Source organism: Mobula birostris, chromosome 2, assembly GCF_030028105.1.
Source record: "Mobula birostris isolate sMobBir1 chromosome 2, sMobBir1.hap1, whole genome shotgun sequence".
Classification (NCBI taxonomy): Eukaryota; Metazoa; Chordata; class Chondrichthyes; order Myliobatiformes; family Myliobatidae; genus Mobula; species Mobula birostris.
This window is the reverse complement of record NC_092371.1, coordinates 94,290,283-94,316,890: the sequence shown is the minus strand read 5'-3', so window position 1 is coordinate 94,316,890 and position 26,608 is coordinate 94,290,283. Positions and strand designations below refer to the sequence as shown.

The 26,608-nt window shown below is 39.1% G+C and overlaps 2 protein-coding genes across 2 annotated transcripts in view; one reads left to right on the top strand and one right to left on the bottom strand.

Moving 5' to 3' along the window:
- rsph14 (radial spoke head 14 homolog) overlaps positions 1–26,608 on the top strand; it is a 786,151-nt gene that overhangs the window by 30,946 nt on the left and 728,597 nt on the right. The gene's annotated exons all lie outside the window — the stretch shown is intronic.
- gnaz (guanine nucleotide binding protein (G protein), alpha z polypeptide) overlaps positions 14,223–26,608 on the bottom strand; it is a 286,550-nt gene continuing 274,164 nt past the window's right edge. Inside the window, exon 3 of the mRNA XM_072245207.1 lies at positions 14,223–15,626. Within this exon, the coding sequence (XP_072101308.1) occupies positions 15,282–15,626 (345 nt within the window). The 3' untranslated portion in view covers positions 14,223–15,281. The remainder of the gene's footprint in view (positions 15,627–26,608) is intronic.

Here is a 26,608-nt window from a genome sequence, read left to right as displayed (position 1 = left end):
TGAAGGGATTAAAGGCAGATAAATCCCCAGGGCCAGATGGTCTGCATCCTAGAGTGCTTAAGGAAGTAGCCCAAGAAATAGTGGATGCATTAGTGATAATTTTTCAAAACTCGTTAGATTCTGGACTAGTTCCTGAGGATTGGAGGGTGGCTAATGTAACCCCACTTTTTAAAAAAGGAGGGAGAGAGAAACCGGGGAATTATAGACCGGTTAGCCTAACGTCGGTGGTGGGGAAACTGCTGGAGTCAGTTATCAAAGATGTGATAACAGCACATTTGGAAAGCGGTGAAATGATCGGACAAAGTCAGCATGGATTTGTGAAGGGAAAATCATGTCTGACGAATCTCATAGAATTTTTTGAGGATGTAACTAGTAGAGTGGATAGGAGAGAACCAGTGGATGTGGTATATTTGGATTTTCAAAAGGCTTTTGACAAGGTCCCACACAGGAGATTAGTGTGCAAACTTAAAGCACATGGTATTGGGGGTAAGGTATTGATGTGGATGGAGAATTGGTTAGCAGACAGGAAGCAAAGAGTGGGAATAAACGGGACCTTTTCAGAATGGCAGGCGGTGACTAGTGGGGTACCGCAAGGCTCAGTGCTGGGACCCCAGTAGTTTACAATATATATTAATGACTTGGATGAGGGAATTAAATGCAGCATCTCCAAGTTTGCGGATGACATGAAGCTGGGTGGCAGTGTTAGCTGTGAGGAGGATGCTAAGAGGATGCAGAGTGACTTGGATAGGTTGGGTGAGTGGGCAAATTCATGGCAGATGCAATTTAATGTGGATAAATGTGAAGTTATCCACTTTGGTGGCAAAAATAGGAAAACAGATTATTATCTGAATGGTGGCCGATTAGGAAAAGGGGAGGTGCAACGAGACCTGGGTGTCATTATACACCAGTCATTGAAAGTGGGCATGCAGGTACAGCAGGCGGTGAAAAAGGCGAATGGTATGCTGGCATTTATAGCGAGAGGATTTGAGTACAGGAGCAGGGAGGTACTACTGCAGTTGTACAAGGCCTTGGTGAGACCACAGCTGGAGTATTGTGTGCAGTTTTGGTCCCCTAATCTGAGAAAAGACATCCTTGCCATAGAGGGAGTACAAAGAAGGTTCACCAGATTGATTCCTGGGATGGCAGGACTTTCATATGAAGAAAGACTGGATGAACTGGGCTTGTACTCGTTGGAATTTAGAAGATTGAGGGGGGATCTGATTGAAACGTATAAAATCCTAAAGGGATTGGACAGGCTAGATGCAGGAAGATTGTTCCCGATGTTGGGGAAGTCCAGAACAAGGGGTCACAGTTGGAGGATAAAGGGGAAGCCTTTTAGGACTGAGATTAGGAAAAACTTCTTCACCCAGAGAGTGGTGAATCTGTGGAATTCTCTGCCACAGGAAGCAGTTGAGGCCAATTCATTGGCTATATTTAAGAGGGAGTTAGATATGACCCTTGTGGCTATGGGGATCAGGGGGTATGGAGGGAAGGCTGGGGCGGGGTTCTGAGTTGGATGATCAGCCATGATCATAATAAATGGTGGTGCAGGCTCGAAGGGCCGAATGGCCTACTCCTGCACCTATTTTCTATGTTTCTATGTTTCTAAAAGGTAAAAGGAATATTTCATGTGGTGATTGAAATCTGAGAGAATTTTGGATAAATTGTTTTGGTTGGAATTAACTTTAGTATACTTGAGGTCTAGGTTTAATCTGCTAGTTCTTGAAGATTTGTAGGTAACATGAGGAAATATTTCTTTTGAGTTATAATCTGGAATGCTTCACCAGGTAGAGTGATTCAATAATTATTTTTCAAAAGGAAATTAAAGCTACACATTATCACTATCCCACATTAATTCCTTTTTTTAAAATTTCTTCAGTGTTCCTATATACTCCCTTCCCTCCCCCCATATACACAAATACTACCATTCATTTACAAATTAGGAGCAATTTTCAGTGGTCATTCAACTTGCCACATTTGCATGCCTTTGACATATGGGAGAAAACCAGAGGAAATCTGTGCAATCGAAGAAGCACATCAGATGGCATCTGAGGTTAGGACTGAATTTACCTCTCAGGTGCTGTAAGGCAGTGGCTCTACACTAGATGCTGCTATAAAGAAAGAAGATGGAAATTGGCTGGAAATATTCAGTAGGTCAGCCATCATCCAGGGAGAGAGGAAAATCAATTGGCACTTTTAAATTGCCAACTGTTCAAAAGAATTAGAAAATGTTAGAAATTGAGCATGTTTTAAGTTCTAAGGAAAGGTGGGTGTTGAGGATATGGGGCTGGCTTGGGGAGAGGCAGGGCTGCAGTAGAGGGAACAAAGTGAACATTCAAGGTAGAGTTGGAACTAAGAAGGCCTAAGTAATTCAAGTGGTTATGGTGCCAGGGAGAGACAATAGTGAAGGTTTGTTAATCACAGAAACTTCAAGTAAGATGGCAGTGTCCTCAGTTGCACGGCCTCTCTGGATCCAAATAAGGTGCAATTGCTTGCCCTTTATATCTTTTTTATGATCACATTGCATTGCTGGATATCAAGTACTATACTGGAGGTCTACCCCACTAGCGAGTTTCCCGATAACAGTGGAGCTGGACTTATTGCCATGTCAAAGATGTCAGGGGTGGTACTTGGTCCAATGAATGGTACAAATGATTGTCTTGAACATTTTTCTTGTGATCACAAGACCCTGTTGGAATTGGGTAATGTAGTATACTGTGCAAGTCTTGTTCACTGGTTCATTGCGGAGACTGGCGGCATGGGAGCTACGTTGCCTCAGTTGTTGCGCAGACCAAATCCTTGTCAGATAACAGAGTTAAATTAAAATGCCAGAATCTGTTTGTCTGAGGAAAACCAGGAAGATTTATGGATAAAAGCACAGGAGCATGGTCAGAGATAGCAATCTCTTTATATTCACAAGATTGAACTAATGGAATCATTTGGTTATCAATAAAAAAATAGTCAATTCTGAAATATGTGTGATGAACATGGGCGAAAAATGAGTATTCTCTATCTGTTGGATATAAGAAACGCCATATATCAACAATACCACATTTCATTAAAAATGAATGGATAACTGAAGCTGATTTATTAATTGTCACTGGTTTGGAAGAGGACTGATCTAAAACTGGGTCTAACCAGCAATTAAAGTCTCCTGCCAACACTAATGAATACACACTCAGATCAGGCAAAAACGAAAAAAATCGCTCAAAGAATCCTGGATCATCTATATTTGAGGCATAAACATTGGCATATACCAACAATTTATCCTCTAGTTTCCCTGATACTATAACAAACCGCCCATTAGTATCAGAAACAACCTTGTGTTGAACAAAAGGAACTGTATTTTCTATAAAAATTGAGACACCTCTAGCTTTGGCCTGAAAACTTGAGTGAAAGTGTAATCTTCGCCATCGGCTAAAAAATAGGCATGAATTATCAGAATTACGTACGTGTGTTTCTTGTAAGAAAATAATTGAGACCTTAAGATTTTTTAATATAGGCAAAAATCTTATTTCATTTCAGAGGATGATTTAATCCTTTCACGTTAAGACTAAGTAATTTAGTATTATAATCCATTTTATTATTTTAAATAAAAATTAAAAGGATAATCATTAAGAAGATTAATAAAACTAAGTAATGACCTATGAGATAAGAAAATCAAACAATAGGTTTGGCTAAAATTCCCAAGCAGCTTCCAAGAAAAAAAACTCAACACCCTCACCCCTCCCAAAGAGAGAAAGTCGACTATAGAAAGTCGACGCCTACAACTAATGACGACACCCCCCCCCCCCAAATTCTGTTGGCTTAGCTCCAGATAAATTAGAAGGTTAGAATATTCCAACCTAGTCAAAACAACAGATAGTAAAGAGACAATTAAATCTGGTATCAAAAAAAAACTCGTGAAAAATAAGTATAATATATAATAATATAAACAGAATATTGACTCATTAAAATCTTAATTTCAAAGTAAGACCTTAAGAGGTTCTAAATGAAAATTGACCTCAAGATTTACCAGAGGCAAAATACACAATTATTCATGTAAATTTTGTTAAACAGCTCTAACATGACACTTTTAAACTTAACAAAGTAATAGCATATTAAAGTTTTATTCTCAAAATAAATCCTTGAAAAGTCCAAAAGGAAAGAATTAAGTACAAAGTTTAGCAAAGGTGAAATAAACAGTTATTCATATAGCAATTAATAAGTAGTCATTTTACTGAATCTAAATATTCCTGAGCCTGGAGAATGGAACGGAACCATTTTTGCGATCCATGTTGCAGTGTAATTCTGAGCTTCACCGGAGACTGCAAAGAAAGTTTAAAATCTTTTTTGTAGAATTCTGACATGACGTTTTTGAACTTAACACGTTCCTTCATAATATCTGCTGAGAAATCTTCAATGATTCTAATCTTTTTTTTATATTAAAGTCAATCATACCTTTCCAACGAGATTCACGAATTATACGGTCCTTTTTTTGAAACTCATGAAAAGCGATTAGCATTGAACGAAGTTTGCTTGTAAGCATTCTGTTTGCAGGTATTCTATGTGCTCAGTCGATCATTGGTGTTGATCTTATAATATCAGGAAATAGCTGAACCAGAAGGTTTGCGAAAAATTCCGTAGGACGATCACCTTCAGTTAACTCTTCAAGACCAAGAATTCGTACGTTATTCCTTCTGCTTCTGTTTTCTAAATCAATAATCTTCTGTCTTAGTTCGTCGTTAACTTGGATTGTTTTCCAAAAAGCTTTTGCAGGTCGTCCATTTTCTCATCCAGAATCGACAGGATTTCATTCTCTTTTATTCGTTTATTGTGCTCAGTTAGGGTTTCTTGAATGGAATCCAGTTTTGTGCTTAATTGCTTAATTTCAAAGCCAAGTTGTTGAAACTCTTCAGAGGATTCCTTTCTGAATCACTGAAATTCCTCGGAGGATTCTTCTCTAAATCGCTGCAATTCCTCGGACGCTTCTTTTCTGTGGTTTTGCATCAATTCAATAATAGAATCCAAAGATGTAGCAGAATCTTCATCTTTTTTACCTTTAGCCATTCTCGTAGTCATAGTGTCAGCTCAGGCTGGAAAGTAGGAAAAGTAAACTAGGAGCTGCTGTAAAATGCTGTTATTCCATCCACCGCCAACAGGAAGTCCTGACCCTCCATTTCCAAAATAAGTTTGGCATGTATTGGGCCTGCTTCCATCTAGGATGAGTATAAATGTTATCCTTTTGGAACTCTCCTGGTGATAAGGTTGAGGAAGCCTTCAGAAGCAACAGATGGTTGGGTGTTAGGGCTTCCAAGTCATTGGGATCAGAAGATGATGTAGTAATTGGATGGTCATTGATAATAGCCTATACTTTGCAAAGTTTTGTGAAAACCCTCTTCGTCAAGGTTCTGTACCTATGTAGTGGAATTGAGGAGCTTTTGCAGAGACCTGATCAATCCCTCCCATGCTCGCCCCATGGTGTGAGCCAGTTATGAGCTTAAGCATCCATTTAATTCCTTTCTGAAGAAGGGTATCACTGATCTGCAAATGGTTTCACTTCTGAATGGCTCCTCTCAACTCATGCTCAACTCCAACAAAATTGGTCGCATTATCCGAGCGCAGTTCATGAACCTGTCCTCGTCTTGCTAAGAAGCGTTGAAGTGCATTAATGAAGGAATCTGTGTCTAATGAAAATGCCACTTCAATGTGAACAAATTGTATAACTAGACAGGTAATTATGAACCCATACCTCTTCACTGTACTCCTGTTCTTTACTTCAAAAAGTCCAAAGTAGTCTACTCTTACTCATGTAAATGGTGGTTCATCTGGAAAGGTCCTGTCCAGAGGTAGATCTACCCTGTGCTGGCATCCTGGAGCTGCATGCAACTGTTCACAAACAAACACATTTAGACAGGATTCTTCTTATAGCTGTACTGATGCCTAGAATCCAGTATCTTTGGCACAGCCTGGACAACATGTGGTTATGGTCATCATATCCCACCTCTTGGTGTACATGCCTCAGAAGGATGTCTGATATATGGAGATTCTTTGCCAGTATAATAGGATGTTTAGATTTATAAGACATGGCTGCCCTATTAATCCGTCCACCAACTCTCAAGACACCATCTTCAAATACTGAATAAGCTTGAAAATATCGCTCATCTTTTTCACAATTTATCCCCTTTCCAAACTTGAGAATTCATCTGGAAACCCCTTTCTTTGGCATAACCTAAAGATCTCTGTTTCACCCTTTCTGAGCTCCTTCACTGAGAGACAAGCTCGGCTGATCTAACTTTGGTTTTTTTATCTCTCCCTCTCCCCCCCTCTCCCCCTCTCTCCTCCTCCCCCTCTCTCCCCCTCCCCCTCTCTCCCCTCTCTCCCCCCTCTCCCCTCTCTCCCCCCCTCTCCCCTCTCTCCCCCCCTCTCCCCTCTCTCCCCCTCTCTCCCCCCTCTCTCCCCCTCCCCTCTCTCCCCCTCCCCTCACTCCCCCCTCCCCCTCTCCCCCTCCCCTTTCCCCTCCCCCTCTCCCCTCCCCCTTCCCCCCTCCCCCTCTCCCCCCTCTCCCCCCTCTCCCCCTCTCCCCTCACACTGTCACACTCTCACACTCTCCCCTTCTCCCCCTCTGACTAAGAAACAAGAGCAGGTTCTTAAATCTTAAGAATCCAGGTCACTGTCTTCCTCAAATGGGCCAAAGATGAGAAATGATGGATTATACTTGTTACCGCATTTGCCTCCTCTTTAGTCTGCATGGCATTCATTGTAACACACCCCTTGACTTCTGGATCATCTAGCACAGGGATTCCCATCCTTTTTCATGCCATTAACTGAAGGGTCCGTGCACCACAGGTTGGGAACCCTTGAATTAGCTAGAGTTTTCCAGAACAATTGGGATTCACGGGCAATTCCCTTTTAGGCTGAAGAAGATACTGAAGCCCTGACACCCATTTCTCATTCTTCAGGAATGCTTCCATCTTCAACCCTCGAGGCCACATCTGCCAGATTTCTTGAAGTGTTTACATACCTCCATTGTGATGCCTGTGAGACCTTAAGAATTTTTGAACCCTGTTTTCAACAAAGGTTCGGAATCTGGAAGTTTCATTCTTGATATACGTTAGTGCTGAAGTACTATTAGTTCAAAAAACAGTCATGAAGCTACATGTGCAACGCCTTCCTCCACAACGTGTCCATTGGGTTTGCCACCATAGCAGCAGTGAGCTCCACATGAGGGATGGAAACTGACTTCAACGGAGTTATTCTAGATTTTCCCATGATAAATACACTGTGCACCTGAGAGCATGTGTTGTGCAACAATAGGTAGGTCACTGCTCCATAGCGATCTTTGCTTACGTCTGTAAAGTGGTGTAACTGTGCAGCTGTAACTTCTTCAAAATCCATAGGCTTCAAACATCTAACAACCCTGAAGCCAGAGTTCTTCCAGCCAGCTTGTCCATTCATAAGCAACTGATGTTGGTACAGTGTCATCCCACTCAAGCTCGTTCCTATATAGACCTTGAGGGGTCTTCTTAGCAGATAGTACCACCAGACTCAAGATTCCTAAAGGATCATAGATGGAATTAACTGTGGAGAAGATCCCCAATCTATAGAGATAGGGGATCAGTGTTTCTTGCTGTTTGTGCCAAAGCGCGCATGGTAAAAACATATACCTGACATTGTTTGCTTTGGAGCTACAGCTATGAGTCTGCTACAGGCTCTGCTGACAGAGCTTATTGAGACAGGAAAAGGAGGATGAATGGTGCACCTCTGCCTGGCTGAATGTAGACCATCAGCCATTTTAGCAAGCTCCCTATATTCCTTTACGGATATATTAGTGAGGGCTGTGTGAACTGCTCAAGTATTTGTTGCAAAAAGAGTTTTTAAAAAATTAAACAAGGTTGGTGCTTTCCCAGGAGAGACAGCATGTGGTCTATTAGTTCTGAAGGCCTGTGTCACCCAGGCCAGGCAAGGAGAGTATATATTTTACATGCTCAGACTCAAATGGTCCAAAAGTCTGTAATAGGTGAGTTTTCAGAGTGACATATTTATATGCAGGTGGGTCTTCTAGGAGACTCACTACTCTGGCTGCAGTGGAACTAGTTAGTCATGTTATGATGTAGTAAAATTTGGTATTGTCCATGGTGATTTTTTGCAGTCAGAACTGGGCTTCTGCCTGTTCAAACCATGTGGTTGCGTGCTGCTCCCAAAACTCCAGCAACTTCAAAGTGACTGTGTTGGTTGACATCTTGTTGAATATCTCTGGAATTGTCTGAGATCGTCGGGGTCACCACTGAAGGTGAATAAAACACGCGAGAGTCATTTTATATGCTTAACAAAAGCCATATATCCCTTTACTTCCATTACAAACAAACTGAAAGCACTTTACATTGACCACATTATTTTAGACACTGTCTCTTAAAGTAAACACAACAACTGAGTGATGGGTGAATTATGTCGAACAGTTTCTATTATGAACAATGTGTGTCATCTGTCACCATTTACATTACTTTACAACCTTATAGAAGTTTATAAAATCATGAGGAGTATGGATAAGGTGGACAGTCATAGTTTTCTCCCTAGGGTTGGGGAATCCAAAATTATAGGGTGTAGATACAGGAAAAAAGAAGAGAGATTTAAGGGAGACTTAAGAGATAACTTCTTCACATGGAGGTTTGTGAGTACCTGGAATGAGCTACCAGAGGAAGTGATTGAAGTGAGTAAATTGTAACATTTAAGAGGCATTTGCAAAGGTACATGAAGGGAAGGGACTTGGAGGGTTATGGGCTGCATGCAGACAACTTCTACTTGCAGGAAGGATTCTGTGGTCTACATGGACTAATTGGGCTGAAGGGTCCATTACTCTATGACGCTAGGTTGCTTCTTAGCCTCTGATAATCCAAAAAAGAAACAATCCAAGCTTGTCCAGCTGCTTCTTATGACTAACACTGTCTAATCCAGGCAACATCCTGCTGGGTGGCTTCTGCACTTCCTCCAAAGTCTGCACGTTCTTTCTATTATGCTGCAGCCAGAACTGCTTATATACTCCAAATACGACCTAACTAAAGATTTATACAGGTGTAACCTTTCTGCTCAGTGGCCCAACAAATGTAAGTAACCTGTATACTGTATGCCTTCTTTACCTCCCTATCTACTCCAGCATTTTGGGTGTGTTGCTTTCTACCTGTGTTGCTATTTCTAGCTAGCTATGGACTTGCACCCCAAAATTCTTCTGTTTATCAATACTCCTAAGGGCTTCTTTCCTTTCAAACTATTTTTCTTCTATGGTATATTCGAAGAGTGGAGGTTCCCATTAACATTTTTAGATATATTTTGTACAAAAGCCATTTCTAATGCTGGTAGAACATAGTATTTCGTTTTAATCTTACATGTGAAATCATTAGAAGTTTTGCATTACTGTTTTCACTACCTTTGGGGGATGGATACTCATTTACTTTCACAGTGGCTTCCTCCCACTGCTATTTTTATCCTGATTGAAAGATTCCTGGTCTCTTCTGTTTATAGATTTTTTTTTTACTGCACTTGTCAACTAAGATTTCTTGTCCTGCATCAGAAAAAAAGGACATGCTCATGTTGCATCATGTGCTTTAGTAGGCTACAATTGCCCCTGCAATGTCTTTTGTTGTGTAGTACAGCCATACCTTACCTGTTGATTGGTTTCCAGTAGTCCAAACTGGCTTGAAATGGTGCTAGCCATTTTGCAAAATTTTATGAGCGTTTATACAAGGTCAAATGAGCATAATTAATCATGTATTATTATCCCAACACAATTCTCCAGTATGGTCTGTTTAGCCTCTTTTAGCACAAAATCAGCAGAAAATTGGACATAAAAACAGAATGATGGAAATGAACTGCAGGTCAGCTGGCATGTGTGGAAAGCATGTCAGAGTTAATGTTCAGGTTAGTTACCTTTCATCCAAATTGGCCAGATATTAAGCTGTCATTTCCCAGATTCTGTCTCACTTACTGATTCAGGGTGATTTTGTCCAATAAATCTTACGTATTTCTGTTTTGATCCTATTTTCTCTCCTTCAATTTCTTCCCACCAAGCCCCATAACACTTTTGACACAATCTGCCAGTTTCCCTAACCATTCCAGTTTCAGCATGAATGTTCAATCTTTACAAAATCAGAATAGTAAATAATGGTAATTTTAAAAAAGTCATGATTATTTTTATAGGGTAAGCAAAATTATCACAAAATAGAACTGCGATAATATATGCTGGTACTGAAATTCAAGAGCAATGGCATTGAAGGCATACAGGGAGAATGTAATAATTGTGAATTAAACTTCTTATTTATGACATCCTTGGATCCTGAGATTATTCCACTGAATTTTTGCAGCTATGGTATATTTTCTTTCTATCATATGACTTTGTATTTTCTTTTAGATTTACTTTCGGCTAGCAAACGTGTTAATAGCAAAATTGCCATAAGTGAAAGCATAGGACATAACATCCTACCTAATGTACTTTTACTTAGAACACTTGGAAGTGCATACAGTGGTAGACATAATTAATATCTTATTGGTTTTGTGAGGTGAGAATATAGAGTACAACATGGAATGCATTGCCTACAGACTGGAACAAGAGTTTTGTCCGTGTGAATTAAAGATTTTATTTAAGGGAGCTAATATGTTTTTGACTTTTGAACTATATATAATGAATAGATTTATGCTAAAATTTTTAAAGTTATTCACTCATCTCTGTATGTTATTGAATGAGATTGTTATTGCTGAAGCAGAAGTGGCTACCATATCTCTGAATCCTAACTTGCTTCACATTATTTTAATATATAGGCATATATAGGCTATCTGACCATTTGGAAATCCTGATTCTTTGGCATCAGCTCACCTTGTTTTGTTTGCTGTGCTCCTCACTGCTCGCTTTCACCTGAGTCACTAGATCAAGTTTCTTGAACTCCTTTTTGATTCCCCAGAGTCCTGGTTCTCCTCACTTCCTTCTGGTTTCTGCTTCCTTCCTTCCAGCTCACTGGGTCCCCACTCTGATGCTCTTTTCTGATTCTCACACTGAGTGGTTCTCATTATTACTGGGTCCCAGCTTCTTGTCTCTCTTTAAGCTGATCAGCCTCCCATTTCTTGCACTCCCTTTATATTTATCAGGTGCATTGGGAACTTTACTATAAATCAGCATAACATTGAAGAAAGTGAATGAAAATGTTTTGGGGTATGAAAGGAGTATTGGAATAATATATAATATTTTGGAAAATCTACTAAACCAGCACCACCAAAGCTCTGCATGTTCCAAGTATCAGAGTTTTACTGTATGTATTTTAGAATGAGATTTTTATTGTAGGTTTATAATTGGAAAGTGCTATTCAGACTGCTTAGCAGTGCAGCTCAAAGGTCAAAAGTTATTTGCTAACCTAGCACTGTCAGTACAAAATATTTCCAATAAAAGTGAAATTTACCTTCAAATTTTCATTTAATTTCCTGGCACTTGCTGCATGAAAATCAGTGCTTACATTCCATTACACCTTCGTTTTTAGTAGTATGTACTTCATTGACAAGGGTACATTTTGAAAACACCTTCATTAAGTAGAGCCTAAAGAAGATCAAGGAGTATTTAAAGAATTGGGGGTCTAGGTTGTGAAAAGAAATATCTTGAAGAACCAGAATTTAATTTAAGGGTACAGAAGATCTATGAAAAGTACCATAGTCATGAAAATGTTGATTTAAATATATAGTCATAAAATTAACAAATCTCAAGCAAAATTATTTATCAGAAAATATACTTCACATTGATCTGATCAGATTCCAATCAGAATCTAAAAATGATTTCTTCAATCATTTTCTCTATTTTAGAAGAAGACAAATATCTGTTTATAAATAAAATATGACAGATTCCAAATGGTCACAGATGATCAAATAATTTTCACATGACAGTGATTGCTGTGCTACTGAAATAGCATTAGAATTGTTTTGCAGACATCCCACCCTGCAAAAACTCATTTCCGGGAGGTAGCATCATCAATTTGCGGGAGATTCCCGGAACCTCCAGGAGAGGTATGATGTCTGCAATAGAGTAGCTCCTTAGCAGCTGGCCAGCTAGTTTAAATAACGTTAGCTATGCTAATGAATGAATGACACCTGTTAAACTCACCTCAACATGTCTTTTACATTTTAACCCACCATGGGCAATAGAAAAATCACTGCTGCAAACAGCGCAGCGAGCAACACTGTCATTATTTTGACCCTTATTAGGCAGGGGTACGCTTTAGGGTAGTCTGGGATTACATACATTTTATATTTTCTTTTTTTGGAACACTCTCCCATGGCACGCTCTCGCTCGTGCTTTCTCTCTCTGTCTCTCATGGTTGCTCTCGTGCTCTTGCTTGCTCTCTCACTTGCTCTCTCGCTCGTGCGCTGTCTCTCGTGGTCATTCTCGCTTGCTTTCTCTCTTGCTCGCGCGCGCTCTCTCTCATGGTAGCTCTCTCACTCGCTCGTTCTCAAAAGATTGATTTCCGTGATATTGCATATAATTTGCGGGCATCAGGGAGCCACTATTAATATGCGGGAGACTCCCGGAACTTCCAGGAGAGGTGGGATGTCTGGTTTTGCATCACTGGAATTCTAGTTGTAATGGGATATTCACTGCCTTTTTTTTTACTGCTGGATCTCCTTTTTAGTTCTGTAGAGAGGATGGTTTGCTGCACACTTCCTGCACCATTGACCTCATTACACTATGGCCTTCCCTTGAAATTCAAGTAATTCCTCAAAGATCCAAGTTCAGTTAGTTATTAAAGAATAGTAGTGAAAATATAACTATCAACTGAGTAGGCCTTGGAGAGATGATTGGCAATTAGAAAATTGTTGAAGAACTCAGCATCGTGATAGTTGTTTCCAAGCCTAACATCAATTTTCACATACCTTTTCTGGAAAGTGGCAATACTAGAGAGGACAGCTTGCATTCTGTGATGCTCCTTCCTCTGATTGCTCCTGATCCTCCAGACCCAAGGCTCCATTTCTCCTAAATCCTTCCAATACTCCTTTTTTTCATTTCCCTAATTGCAGCCCCATCTTTCAACAATCCACAGCTTACCTGAATTCATTTGCTGACTCTTCAGTATAGATTCAGAGGAGAAGAGACCTTTCTTCTTAGAATATATGCAAAGTCTTATCTATCCTGCTTCTGGGTAACATAAGTGACATATGACTATTCTGCCCATAATTTTTAGCAGACTATGGAACATAAAATAGTGCAGAACAGGAACAGGCCATTCAGCCTGTGGTGTCTATGCCAAACATAATGCCAAATTAAACTAGATCTCTCTTGCCTGCACATGATCCATATCCCTCTGTTCCCTGCATATTATTGTGTTTAATAGCCTTTTAAATCTCACTATTATATTTGCTTCCACCACTACCCCAATTACCTGTCCCAGGCAGCTACCACTCTCTGTGTAACAAAAAAAAACTCCCCCCTCCCCCCAACATCTGCCTTAATGCATCATATTTGACATTTCTACCCTGGGAAAAAGATTTTGACTGTCTATTCTATCTCGGCTATTCATAATTTTATAAACCTCTATTGGGTTTGTATTTATAAAATGTTTATTTTTTTTTGAAATTTTAGTCCCTATTTTAACCATCTTGGTATATTTAATTTTATATCCAGCATTCTTTATACTTCTTTGAAAACTAATTTAAAATGCCTCCCAGCATCCTTTCTGTAGAATATTTGATGTGATTGATTGCTAAGCTAGCATGATGACATCACAGCTGTGGGGTGCCTATAGTCTTCTTGAATTTTTACAGCAGGAGGTAGGATGGAGAAACTTTCTCCACAGAAATTGCTGAAATTTTATGAGGATCTTGATTCCAGGTCAGTAGGAAGCATCATTGCTTTATCGACACAAAGAAAAGCAATGTTCCTATTATATTGTGTTATTACTGATGTCTAAAAGAAAAACTGCGAGCAGATTATTTTCTTGAATTGGTGGGTACTTTGTTCTGTCTTCTTACCCTGCAAGTAGGGATGACAGTAGTTAACCTAAAATGATTTTTTTTCTAATTACCTATTTCATGTGTAGATATTATTTTTACATTTTAAGCAAATATTACAATGATTAATATCAAGAAATAAAATCTGTTTTTAAGTTCTTAGAGACAAATATTTCTAAAGAAAATAATCTTCACAATGATGGATATCACACATTTTCCCACATAGCATAATTTACTTTATTTCATTTCTTAAAGTGAGCAGTGTTTAAAATTTGTCTCAAAGCCCTTAACTGAAGATCCACATACTAGACACTGTTTACGTGATTTTCATTTTAGTGTGTACTTTACATTTTTCTAATGTATTTACATACTTCTGTCATGTGAATGTTGCATGGAAAAATGAGAGAAAAATCAATGCTGTATGAGAGGCATTTCAGTTTTAGTTACAATGTGTTTTTTAGTAATGAAAAGGTTGTCATTATCACAGAAACCCAAACACCAAGTCAAGACAGGTTACTGCTGTGTTAATACAGTTTATAGATCAACAGAACTTACTCATTTACTTCTCAGTGGTATTTAATTACCTCTATTTTCTAGCCCAAAAGTAAAAAGTCCACAGAGCACAGCTGTTTCCACAGTTTCCATGTTGTTCTTTTCGCTCTTCCCTGTAGAATTTCTGTACCGAATTGTGGAACTGGATCGATAAGACGTTTTCATTATAGTGTGATGTAAACTCAGTATCAGTTGTTTTGAAGAGTGGTGTGCAGTTCAGAACAAAAATGGAGGATGAAACATTTCACACATCAATTATATCAAGTAAATTAAATGTTTAATTTCTTTCCTTAAAAAACGTTTTGTTGAATTATTTCTTATTTACAAGGAGTCAAGTATTATATGACCCCCCCCTTTTTAAACCGAACTTGAAGAAAAGGACTGTTGCCTGTTTACGTTGACAAGTTATCTTTGACCTGCATACATTTAACTCAGCTTTTGATTTTATAGATTGCATGTATGATGTCTGGAATGGCAGAGAGTAAATAAACCATAGCTCAGTCACATCACATAAAAAGGAGAGGTTATTTCAGAGATCACAGTGTTTCTCATGATTCCATACTGGAACTCATGATACTGGATTGCAAATCACCAGAATTTTAGTGAATTCGTTAAGCAAATCAGTGCAGTAGTCAGACCTCATCCAGTTATCATCACTGTGGTAATTTTCCTTGCCATTGTTTGGTGCCAGATCCAGCACTGTTCCTATTTAATTTTATTCTTGACCTCCCGAATCCTGAATGGATTTTGTTCTATATTAGATGGACAATTGTCTAGCAGAGCCCAATATATTTCAAGTTATTTTGAATTATCACATCAGTGACTGCATCAAAAACAAACTGAATGTTACTGGTGTCTGTAGCACAGGTAAAGTGGGAGTAGATTTCTTTAGTTTCCTTGTTGCGGTTCAGGTCCTCAAATTGCCGCTGAATGTAAACGGCAGCTTCTTCATATGTGTTCTGACCCTTGTATTCTGGGAAACACACCATCAATGGAATTCGTTTTATCTTTTCTGCAAGGAGATCTTTCTTGTTCAGAAACAGGATAAGTGAAGTGTTGATGAACCAGTTGTTGTTGCAGATAGAATCAAACAGACGCAAACTTTCAGCCATTCGACTCTGAAACAACAATGTAATATAATTATTAAAAATGGATGATATAGTTAGCAGAGAAGGTACACACTGGGGTTGAAGTCCATCAAAGCAAAATACTGTGGATGCTTAAAATCTGTATTAGAATCAGAAACAAAATGGTAATACCCAGTATAATTAACCAACAACTGCAGAGAACAAGGATAAATGTTTGCGGTCAATAAACTTTTATCAGAACTAACTAGAGAAAAGACAAGTTTTAAGCTGAAGGGAAAGCAGTGAGACAAGGAGAGAACAAATAGATAAGATCTGCTATGGTGTGGAGGACCCAAGAAATTAAGTCACAAGGTGGGATAGTGCTCAGTGAAAGATGCTGATGATAGAATAAGTAAAGATATGAAGGTATTCTAAGCAAAGATATGGGAAGTCAAATCTAGGTAGGGCAGGGTCTTGGGAGTGTTGTAGAATAGAGGGATCTTGGAGTTCATGTACGCGGTTCTCTGAAAGTGGAGTCACAGGTGAAGAGTGTGGTGAAGAAGGCTTTGGCACTCTGTTCGTTATCAGTCAAGGCTCAGGGTATAAAGCACTGTTGAAGTATTGTGTTCAGCTTTGGTCACCTTGTTATAGGAGAAATATTATTAAACTGGAAAAACTGTAGAAATTATTTACGAGGATGTTGCCAGGAGTTGAGGGACTGAACTACAGGGAGAGGTTGGATAGGCTACGACTTCATTCCTTGGAGATTAAGAGAATGAGGGGTGATTTTTTAGAGGTGTACAAAATCATAAGGTGCACAGTTAGACTAAGTGCACTCGTCACTTTCACAGGGTTGGGGAATCAAGAACTCCAGGCCAAAGGTTCAAGGTCAGAGGGGAAAGATTAAATAGGAATTTAAGAGGTAACTGTTTTACACAAAGGGTGGTATGTATGTGGAGTGAGCTGCCAGAGGAAGTGGCTAAAGCAGATACAATGCAGTTGGACAAGTAAATGGAAAGGAAGGGTCTAGAAGGCAATGCGACAAACTCTAGTAAATTGCACTAGCTGGGATGGACCCGTTGGGCTAAAGGGTCTGTTTCTGTGCTGTATCAAATATAGATGTGAATGGATGTAGGAGAATTATTTTTTGCAAGAAAAAACCTACAATGTATTCTAAAAACATAAACTAAACATGTGGTAATGCCAATTGAATGACATATGCCAGTAATATTAAATCTGATGCTGAATGAAACTGTTGTTGTTAGTGTTGAGGCTCAAAGGCTGCAATGTACCTAGTCATAATGCCAGTTATGTGCTCTAGGAAGCACAGCTCCTTGAAGATTATGACATATAGCGGTAAGAAGTGAAGGAGTTGAAGCAAGGTAATTGAAACCTCATAATCGCTTTGGCAGTCTTAATGGAGGGGTTTCATTCAGTCACTTAATTTGTATTTGTAGAGACAAATGTAAAGACAACCAGTAAGAAGGTACAGTTTACTAAAATGATTCAGAAAAATCAATTGAAATTGGTCTTCAGTGGCCAGAAGTTCTGAAATGCACCCAAGATTTTCCTGTTTATCATTTTGTTGAGAAATTAAATTATTGCGTGTCTTTAGTTGTTCACTGCAATCTTCCGTATTTGTTATTAGTTTACTGATTAATTATAGTTTAGTTTCACAAAACATCCGGACCAGTTTTGAGCTTTTCATTTATTACCACTATTATGTTGTGTAATTAAGTACTGTACTATTAATCCAGAGACCTGAACTAACAATTCACTGTTCAAATCCTGTTTATGGCAACTGTTGAATTTAAATTTAATTAAGTACAGTAATGTATTGATTTATGAATGCACGTGTGTCAGATTCTTGTCATTGATTCTTCGGAGTATGTGTCTGAGTTTTGAAGGTTTTTTTGCTGTAACAAACAGTATGCTACTCTTTGAGCACATGAATACATTATAGTAAAACACCCATTGAGCACTTTCGCAGCTTCCTACTAAACAAAATGATTTCCAGGAATACATCCCATTCATTGATCAAAGAATACAGATTTTAAAAGTTAGTCTCCTTTTTGGTGATCCTGAAATTATTAGGTTGTTAAAACATCTGGATTACTAATGTTCTTCATGGATGGAAATCTACCATCTTTATCTGTCTGACCATTCACAGCTGTTCCATTGGCAGGGTAAGTTTACCAGAGGTGACAGAACAGTGATATATAAGAAATAAACAAGTAGTCCTCAGCATCCACAGTATTGATTTTGCACCCCATGAAGGCTCACAGGTATAATCAAGCCTGAAGATAAAAAGGCATGTTGATAGTCGTTTTGGGTGTACCTAAGAATGAGGTGCTAATTTAGAGACATTGCAATAAAAGATTATATGCAAGCTAAACAAGAAAAGCAATAAGGAATAGATAAAAACTAAGTGATCTCACAACTAATAGATCAGGTCAAAGCTATGTGTTCTTGTCACATTTGTCATAAATAGTGGTGGAGAGGTTTCAAGAACATTCTCGTTATTTGTATAGATTGCATCTCAGCCTGGCATAGTAACCACTTGGTTCTTTACTGACTGAACCTTCAGAGTGGTAACCATAGCCCAGTCCATTATAAGCCTGTTACTTCCTTCCATCCAGTATATTTTCAGGTTGCATTGTTTCAAGAGAGATAATGGTATCGATAAGGATGCTTGCCACCCTGGCCATTCCCTTGTCTTTTAATACCTTCTGGGAAGTAGTTAAAGAAACTTTATAGCCAGGATGTTCGAACTTAAGAAGAGCTTTTTCCCCACCACGAGACTGCTGAACCAATCACTCATTCACACCCCCTTCCTGGGGTTGCTGCCACATTCTTGTGCTCTTAACATTCTTGTATTCTTCTACAGTTACTTAAGTTGTTATTTTGCACTACTTCAGGTTGCACTACAATCTTGCAATTTAATCTCTTGTAAACCAATATCAAGAAGTGACCGAGAGCATTGGACACATTCAAGGCAAAGGGATAAGAGAAGATACCAGTTATAGCACTCAAGACTTGTGTTCCAGCACTATCTGTAGTTCTAGCCAAGCTTTTCCATTACAATTGCAACTCTGGCCTCTACCCAACAATATGGAAGGTTGCTAGTTACGTTCTGTCCAGAAAATGATGAGCAAAGTGATGGATTATGTCATTGACTTTCTAGCATTTAGTTTTGAAACCCTGGATATTTAGTTTGGATTTACCAAGACTAGTGGGCACCAGATTTAATCATAGTTTTGATCCAAGCGTGATCAAAAAGCAGAATTCAAAAGTGAGGACAGAGCGATTACTTTCGACATGACGTTAGTATTTGACTGAATACAGAATGAAGGAGCCCTGGTAAAACTGAAGAAGCTGGACAAAAAATTCCAATCTTTGGAATCTTCTGATGCACGGAAGATGAAGAAGATTGATTCCTGTTTTAGAGATTAAATATCTCAGGGCATCGATACATAACTTATTCAGGAAAGTCTCCTCAGTCTATCCGACCTTCATCAATGACTCTTTTCACCATAGAAGGGATTGAATAAGATAGTGATATGGGAAAGATGTAAGCTGATGACTCCACATGTTTAAATCCTATGCAGCTCTCCACACTATCCTGTGAAAGTAGCCTGCTTAATTGACAACATCCCCAACATTCCCCTCTTTCATCACTGTGGCTACAGTGTGAATCAATCACCAGAAGGATTGAGGTGATTCAAGAACGTGGTTCACCACCACTTTCTCAGTGATATTTAGGGTTAAGTAATAAATACTGGTCATACCAGGGAAGTCAACATCCTGCAAACACTTCATATATTAGCACTTGTCCATATTATAGAAAAGGTAATAGTAGCAGAAATATAATTGCCAAAAATATTCAACTGTGTGTGACCTGCCTGTTTTGAGCCTTTTACCCTATAATTATGACTGCGGCTGGGGTGGTGAGGAATAGGCTTTCCTTGCAACATTTGTCACTCTGTGTCAACATCTCTCCTCGAGTTTCACCTAGCAAACACTATCAGTAAGATTCAGAATCTAGCTACAAGAACTTGTCTGGAATAAATAGTGACGTGCTTCTCAACTCTTTCACCATGAATTATCCATGAATTGATCTTGAAGAATTGTTTAGTAACACATCAGTTAAAACAGCATTGTTTATTTCAGGGTCATGCAAATATAATGCATGAAGTGAAGTGTGCAAATAACTATTCGTAGATTTTGGGTCGCTGCAGAAAACCTCTCCAACATGAGCTGTGCATGTATGGATGACTTGTTTCTGGCATTGGACCTGTATTTAATAATGTCACGATAGCATAAAATGATACTGTTTTTCTAGTGTTACTAGGTGAAATTTAATGATGTTCTTCCAACCTGAACTGTCATTGGTCACTCACAAGCCAACAAGATTTTAAGAATAATGATGGCTCTCCAACTGTGTTATTTAAAAGGATACTTATATTGTCACTTGCAACATATGGATTCTGCTGCAGGGCACCCTGGAAGCTGTAAGTCATTCTAAAGTACACTGAGTCACTTTAGGTGTTTATAATGAGCTTCAATGGAATTTCATAATTTGGAAGCTCTTATGTATATGTGATGCTTCCACTGATGTAGTAGTAAGACAGAATGGGATTTCAAGTGGCGGAGAAATTACACAAAATTTACGTACACAAGATTTAAGGGAGGAAGCATTTAAAAGGTAGTAGCCGAAGACCTTACCGCACAGAACCTGTCGTCCTACCTTGAGCACTGCAAGTATCCACATTTCTGTAGAGTCCTAGGGTCCATGGACCCCTCGATTAATGGTAAGACTCCATGGCATAAAAAAAGTTGTGAAACCCTGTTGTTGACGGCAGTTAACTAAGGTAGTTGTTACACAGATCTACAATGTTCTGTAGTCTCAACTATAGATTCACACCCTTATCTGACTGCTCTACAAGTTAAGATCAAGGTAGCTATTAAACTGTAGGGTCAGTACAGCCAGCTTATTGTGATCAATGCCATATTTTACAGTTTGCCCCTCTTTACTGTATTGCTAATTTCACTGATGTGTTAAGCTGTAGGAAATAAAATGAACTTGTGGATTTGTCAACATTACTGGCTTCCCCAAATTTCAGCCCATCTTCTTTTATACTTAAAGCTTCCTTCAGGATCTGGAGGTTTTCATAGATCACTGGCATTTTAACTCAATCAATTTATGGTCAGCTGTGAGAGAAACTTCTTTAAGGTCAATGTTTGCATGCCTCTGTCATTTTATGGTGTTAATAGTTGTTACCTTTCTGGGAGGGGGCAGCACAGTATGTAGCAGTTAATATAATGCTATTACAGTGACAGCTGTAAGCTCGGAGTTCTGTAAGGAGATTGTACATTCTCCCCGTGACGGTGTGGGTTTCCTTCCACATTCTAAAAATGCATGCTTTAGTGTTACAGGCAAGTTATCCCGGTGCCAGAAGGATAGCAACACTTGTGGGCTGCCCAGCACAATCTTTGCCAATTTGATTTGATAGAAACAATGCATTTCACCATATGTTTCAATGTACATTTGACAAATACTGTAAAGCTAATCTTGAATCTTTTAAATTTTTAATCATAGATAGATGGATATTGCCGAATGAAAGCCTCACACTCTTTTCCTGACTTCTGACTCCCATGGGTTTTCCAGCCACTGCTGCTTCAATGAAAGGTTCAGGATGCTGCCTCAAATATTGTGTTTTTGCCTTTTTGCAAAAGAAGGTCTTATATGATCATTATGCATTATGATCAGAGATTAAGGCATCTAGGACTTTACTCTTTGGAGAGAAGGAGGATGAGAGGAGACATGATAGAGACATGATAGACAAGATATTAAGAGGAATAGATAAAGTGGACAGACAGCGCCTCTTCCCCAGGGCGCCACTGCTCAATACAAGAGGACATGGCTTTAAGGTAAGGGGTGGGAAGTTCAAGGGGGATATTAGAGGAAGGTTTTTAACTCAGAGAGTGGTTGGTGCCTGGAATGCACTGCCTGAGTTGGTGGTGGAGGCAGATATACTAGTGAAATTTAAGAAACTACTAGACAGGTATATGGAGGAATTTAAGGTGGTGAGTTATATGGGAGGCAGGGTTTAAGGATCGGCACAACATTGTGGGCGGAAAGGCCTGTACCGTGCTGTACTATTCTATGTTCTATATAAGAGGAATTGATGGTTTCTGAGAATTAAAGTTAGGAACTAGTGAAATCTTTACTCTTTGTCTCAGAACCAAGGAACTTATTACTCAACAGATACAAGATGTGACCTGCTATTTGCTTGAACATAAACACAAACTAAAATATAATAGTTTAATAGCGTGAATTGCTAAGCTTCCAGCGTACCCAGATGAAGAAATAATTATTATCTTAACTATCTATTTAAAGGGGAATAATATAATTTAGATTCAAAAGCACAAATTAGTTTATCCAAATTGGTGATTGATTACCACAGATTGTGTAATTTTAGGAAATACTATGAGGTTTGCTTGATTTAGTGTCAATCATCTCAGGAACCCATTTTGTGACATATTAGAGATCTAGATGAGAGTAGTTGGGAAATGTGTACTTTTATTGTTGGTGTTCACATGGAACAATAATTATGATAATTTATTGTTATAAATCCCCTGAAGGGATGACAATATCTCCATTTTTACCATAGTAATGTATTTAAGAATATGATATTTAAAACTTCTTATTATCCATCGGTAAATGCTGGACACAGACTAATGAGGTGTGTTGAAATACATTAATTATAAATGATCCCTCTTATAGCCATCTGATATTCCCGTTGTTTAACCAATCAGTGGTATTTAAAGAGTTATGGTTTTATTAATATGTTTTAGTAATTCGTCTAAAATGCAAGGCATAAAATTCTTGTATATTGAATTAAATTTTCCCTCTGCCAATTAATACACTTTTTTGTGATCTTAAGTAATTGACCTTGTATAAACTGGAAGGAGCCAAGGTTGACTTCAGGTCTTTGCTGAGCAAGATTATTAAAACAAAAGCAGTAATATATCAGAGTACATGGACTTAGAATGAATTAGTCTTCTTCATGATTACGGCCGGCAACTCCCTAAACACCCAGAATTTGGAAAGCCATTTTAACAACAGTGTAAAATCCCACTAACCATTAACATATTAACATATCTTACAGCTGCTCCTAATCACTATCCATTGCACAATATTGACTGTGCATGCAAGGTTTCAGGTCAAGATCATGAAATAATTATCTGGCATTATCTCAGCTGATGTACAAAAAAATCACATTTTCAAAATGCATGTCTGAGACATGTGGAACTATGTTGTTGTAAACTGTTCATCTTGTTTTCATACATTACATTCAAAATTGATTAACTCACTGTAGATATTTAAAAAAGTCATCTTGCATCTAGTTCTTTGGAAAAAGACTTCTAAAAAATATCTACAGTGAGTTAATCAATTTTGAATGTAATCTAGTTCTTTTCCCAAATACTTTAGTTACTGGTTTTTCTGGCACAGGAAAGCATTTTACCTATCTGTCTTGTTTAAAGTTTCTATTATAGCTTTCTCCACTCCAAGCAAAACAAACTTAACCTCTTAATTTCTTCTTACTGCATGTACAATAATAATGACTTCTAAATGCAGTTGACTGAGTGGTTTGAATAGACTTATGGGTTGACGCCTTTTGGCTTGAACAGCTTGTTGAATGTGCGCCTTATGCAGGTTTTACATAGCTCAGATGTCATATCACTGTAATGACGTATTTTATGTATGCACAAGAAAGGATTTATATGGCACAAACTAATAACAACAAAATCATTTTATTAGGGATTATGCTAATGAATGTTGCAAACAATTTTGAAAAGCAGAAAAACATGCACCATTTATTCACCATGTGCCACATCCCCTTTCCTCTCATATTTATAAGTCTTTTGAAGTTATAAATGGTATTTGTTTCAGTGATTTGGTTCACAGTTCAGATCATACTTTGTTGGAGCATGGGGAAGGGCAGAAGGTGGCCGATGAGGACACTGAGGTTTTACACGTAGCTTAGGAGGAATGGAGCAGAGATCATGGTATGTGTTTGGAAACTACGAATCATGAATGTTGGGGAGTCAGGGGATGGGATAGTTGGTGCTGGGATCCTCACCTATTTGGGTAATTAGGCTAGAAATCAGTGATTGAAGAAGAGCTTTTGTTTATTACACAGCAAAATAGTGCCAGTGACCAACAGCGACATCTTGCAGACAGCTCACAAAACTACTAGATACTTTAACAGATAAGGTGGCATGCAAAAGTTTGGGCACCCCGGTCAAAATTTCTGTTACTGTGAATAGTTAAGTGAGTAGAAGATGAACTGATCTCCAAAAGTCATAAAGTTAAAGATGAAACATTCTTTTCAACATTTTAAGCAGGATTAGTGTATTATTTTTGTTTCGTACAATTTTAGAGTGGGAAAAAAAGGAAAGGAGTGCCATGCAAAAGTTTGGGCACCCCAAGAGATTTGAGCTCTCAGATAACTTTTACCAAGGTCTCAGACCTTAATCAGGGCTGTGGCTTGTTCATAGTCATCCTTAGGAAAGGCCAGGTGATGCAAATTTCAAAGCTTTATAAATACCCTGACTCCTCAAACCTTGTCCCAACAATCAGCAGCCATGGGTTTCTCTAAGCGCTGCCTAGCACTCTGAAAATTAAAATAAATGATGCCCACAAAGCAGAAGAAGGCTATAAGAAGATAGCAAAGCATTTTCAGGTAGCCAGTTCCTCAGTTCATAATGTAATTAAGAAATAGCAGTTAACAGGAATGGTGGAGGTCAAGTTGAGGTCTGGAAGACCAAGAAAACGTTCCGAGAGAACTGCTCGTAGGATTGCTAGAAAGGCAAATCAGAACACCCGTTTGACTGCAACAGACCTTCAGGAAGATTTAGCAGACTCTGGAGTGGTGGTGCACTGTTCTACTGTGCAGTGGCACCCGCACAAATATGACCTTCATGGAAGAGTCATCAGAAGAAAACCTTTCCTGCATCCTCACCACAAAATTCAGCGCCAGAAGTTTGGAAAGGAACATCTAAACAAGCCTGATGCGTTTTGGAAACAAGTCCTGCGGACTGATGAAGTTAAAATAGAACGTTTTGGCCGTAATGAGCAAAGGTATGTTTGGAGTAAAAAAGGCTGCAGAATTTCATGAAATGAACACCTCTCCAACTGTTAAGCACGGGGGTGGATCGATCATGCTTTGGGCTTGTGTTGCAGCCAGTGGCACGGGGAACATTTCACTGGTAGAGGGAAGAATGAATTCAATTAAGTGCTAGCAAATTCTGGAAGCAAACATCACACCGACTGTAAAAAAAAAAGCTGAAGATGAAAAGAGAATGGCTTCTACAACAGGATAATGATCCTAAACACACCTCAAATCCACAATGGACTAGCTCAAGACGCGCAAGCTGAAGATTTTGTCATGGCCCTCAATTGTCATGGCCCTCACAGTCCCCCGACTAAACATTATCGAAAATCTGTGGATAGACCTCAAAAGAGCAGTGCATGCAAGACAGCCCAAGAATCTCACAGAACTAGAAGCCTTTTGCAAGACTGGGCGAAAATCCCCCAGACAAGAATTAAAAGACTCTTAGCTGGCTACAGAAAGTGTTTACAAGCTGTGATACTTGCCAAAGGGTTTGTTACTAAGTACTGACCATGCAGGGTGCCCAAACTTTTGCTTCGGGCCTGTTTCCTTTTTTGTTATTTTGAAACCGTAAAAGATGGAAATAAAAAAGTAATCTTGCTTAAAATATTAAAGAAATGTGTCATCTTTAGCTTTATGCCTTTTGGAAATCAGGTCATCTTTTACTCGCTTAGCTATTCACAGTAACAGAAATTTTGACCGGGGTGCCCAAACTTTTGAATGCCACTGTATACCTCTGAACTTTGATCACTGCAGTCTGCAGCTTGTAACATCCATTTTAAGGATGTTCTTTTGAACCAACTAAATGATCTGGCACTTTTGCAATGTCTTTGGGGATTCGGTGACGCAGACTCTCGAGAGTTCAGATACAGATGGGGTGGCCATCACTGGGGGTGGATACTGCACTGAGACCTGATGGTGGAAGATGAACCCATGGTCAGCTCCATTACTCTGTGTCAATTAAAGCGTCGAGCAAGATTAAAATCGTTGAGAATGAGAGCTGAAAATTAACAGGTATTCAGTGCTGTTTGCCTATGTTTGACTCGTCTCTCTCTCTCTTCATGTGACCACCGCTGGCCAGCAGATGCAGGAGTCTTGGGTCCCACACTGCCAGGTTAAGGAGTAGTTGTTGCCCTGTAACCATGGGCTCCTGGACAGGCTTCAATCGCCTCAGCGCTGCTGAGGCAAATGCTGATGATTGCAAGCCAGAGCTGCATTCAGTTCAGTGCTGAAGTGAGTAAACCTCATGGAGTAGTGAGCTGAAACAACTAAATGATCCAACTGAACTAACTAACTAGATCGTCCTTCGCCCTGGACAGGCTTCATTTGCCTCAGCATTGAACAGGCTCCACAGATGCGGATTCACTTTCAGGGACTCTGCATTTCATGTTCAGTGTGTTTTTGTTTACTTTCTTTTACTATTTGCACAATTTGATCAAGGCATTAAGGCTGAGGGCAAAGGGCGAAGCAGTGTTCAGCTCACTACTCCGCAAGATTTACTCGCTTCAGCACTGAACTGACTGCAGCTCTGGCCTGCAACTGCTGGCACTTGCCTCGACGCTGAACTGTCTCCATGGCTGTGGGCTACAACCATTGGGCTCCTGGACTGGTTTCACTGGCCACAGTGCTGAACTGCCTTCGCGGCTGTGGACTCCAATTCGGGGACTCTGTGGTTCATGTTCTGTGTGTTATTTGTTTACTTTTTTACTGTTTGCACATTGAAGTTTGACGTGTGGAGTTTGTGGTGTGGAGTTCTTTTAACAGGTTCTATTGTGTTTCTTTGTTTTGTGGCTGCCTGCAAGAAGATTAATCTCAAGGTTGTATACGGTATACATACTTTGATAATAAATGTAC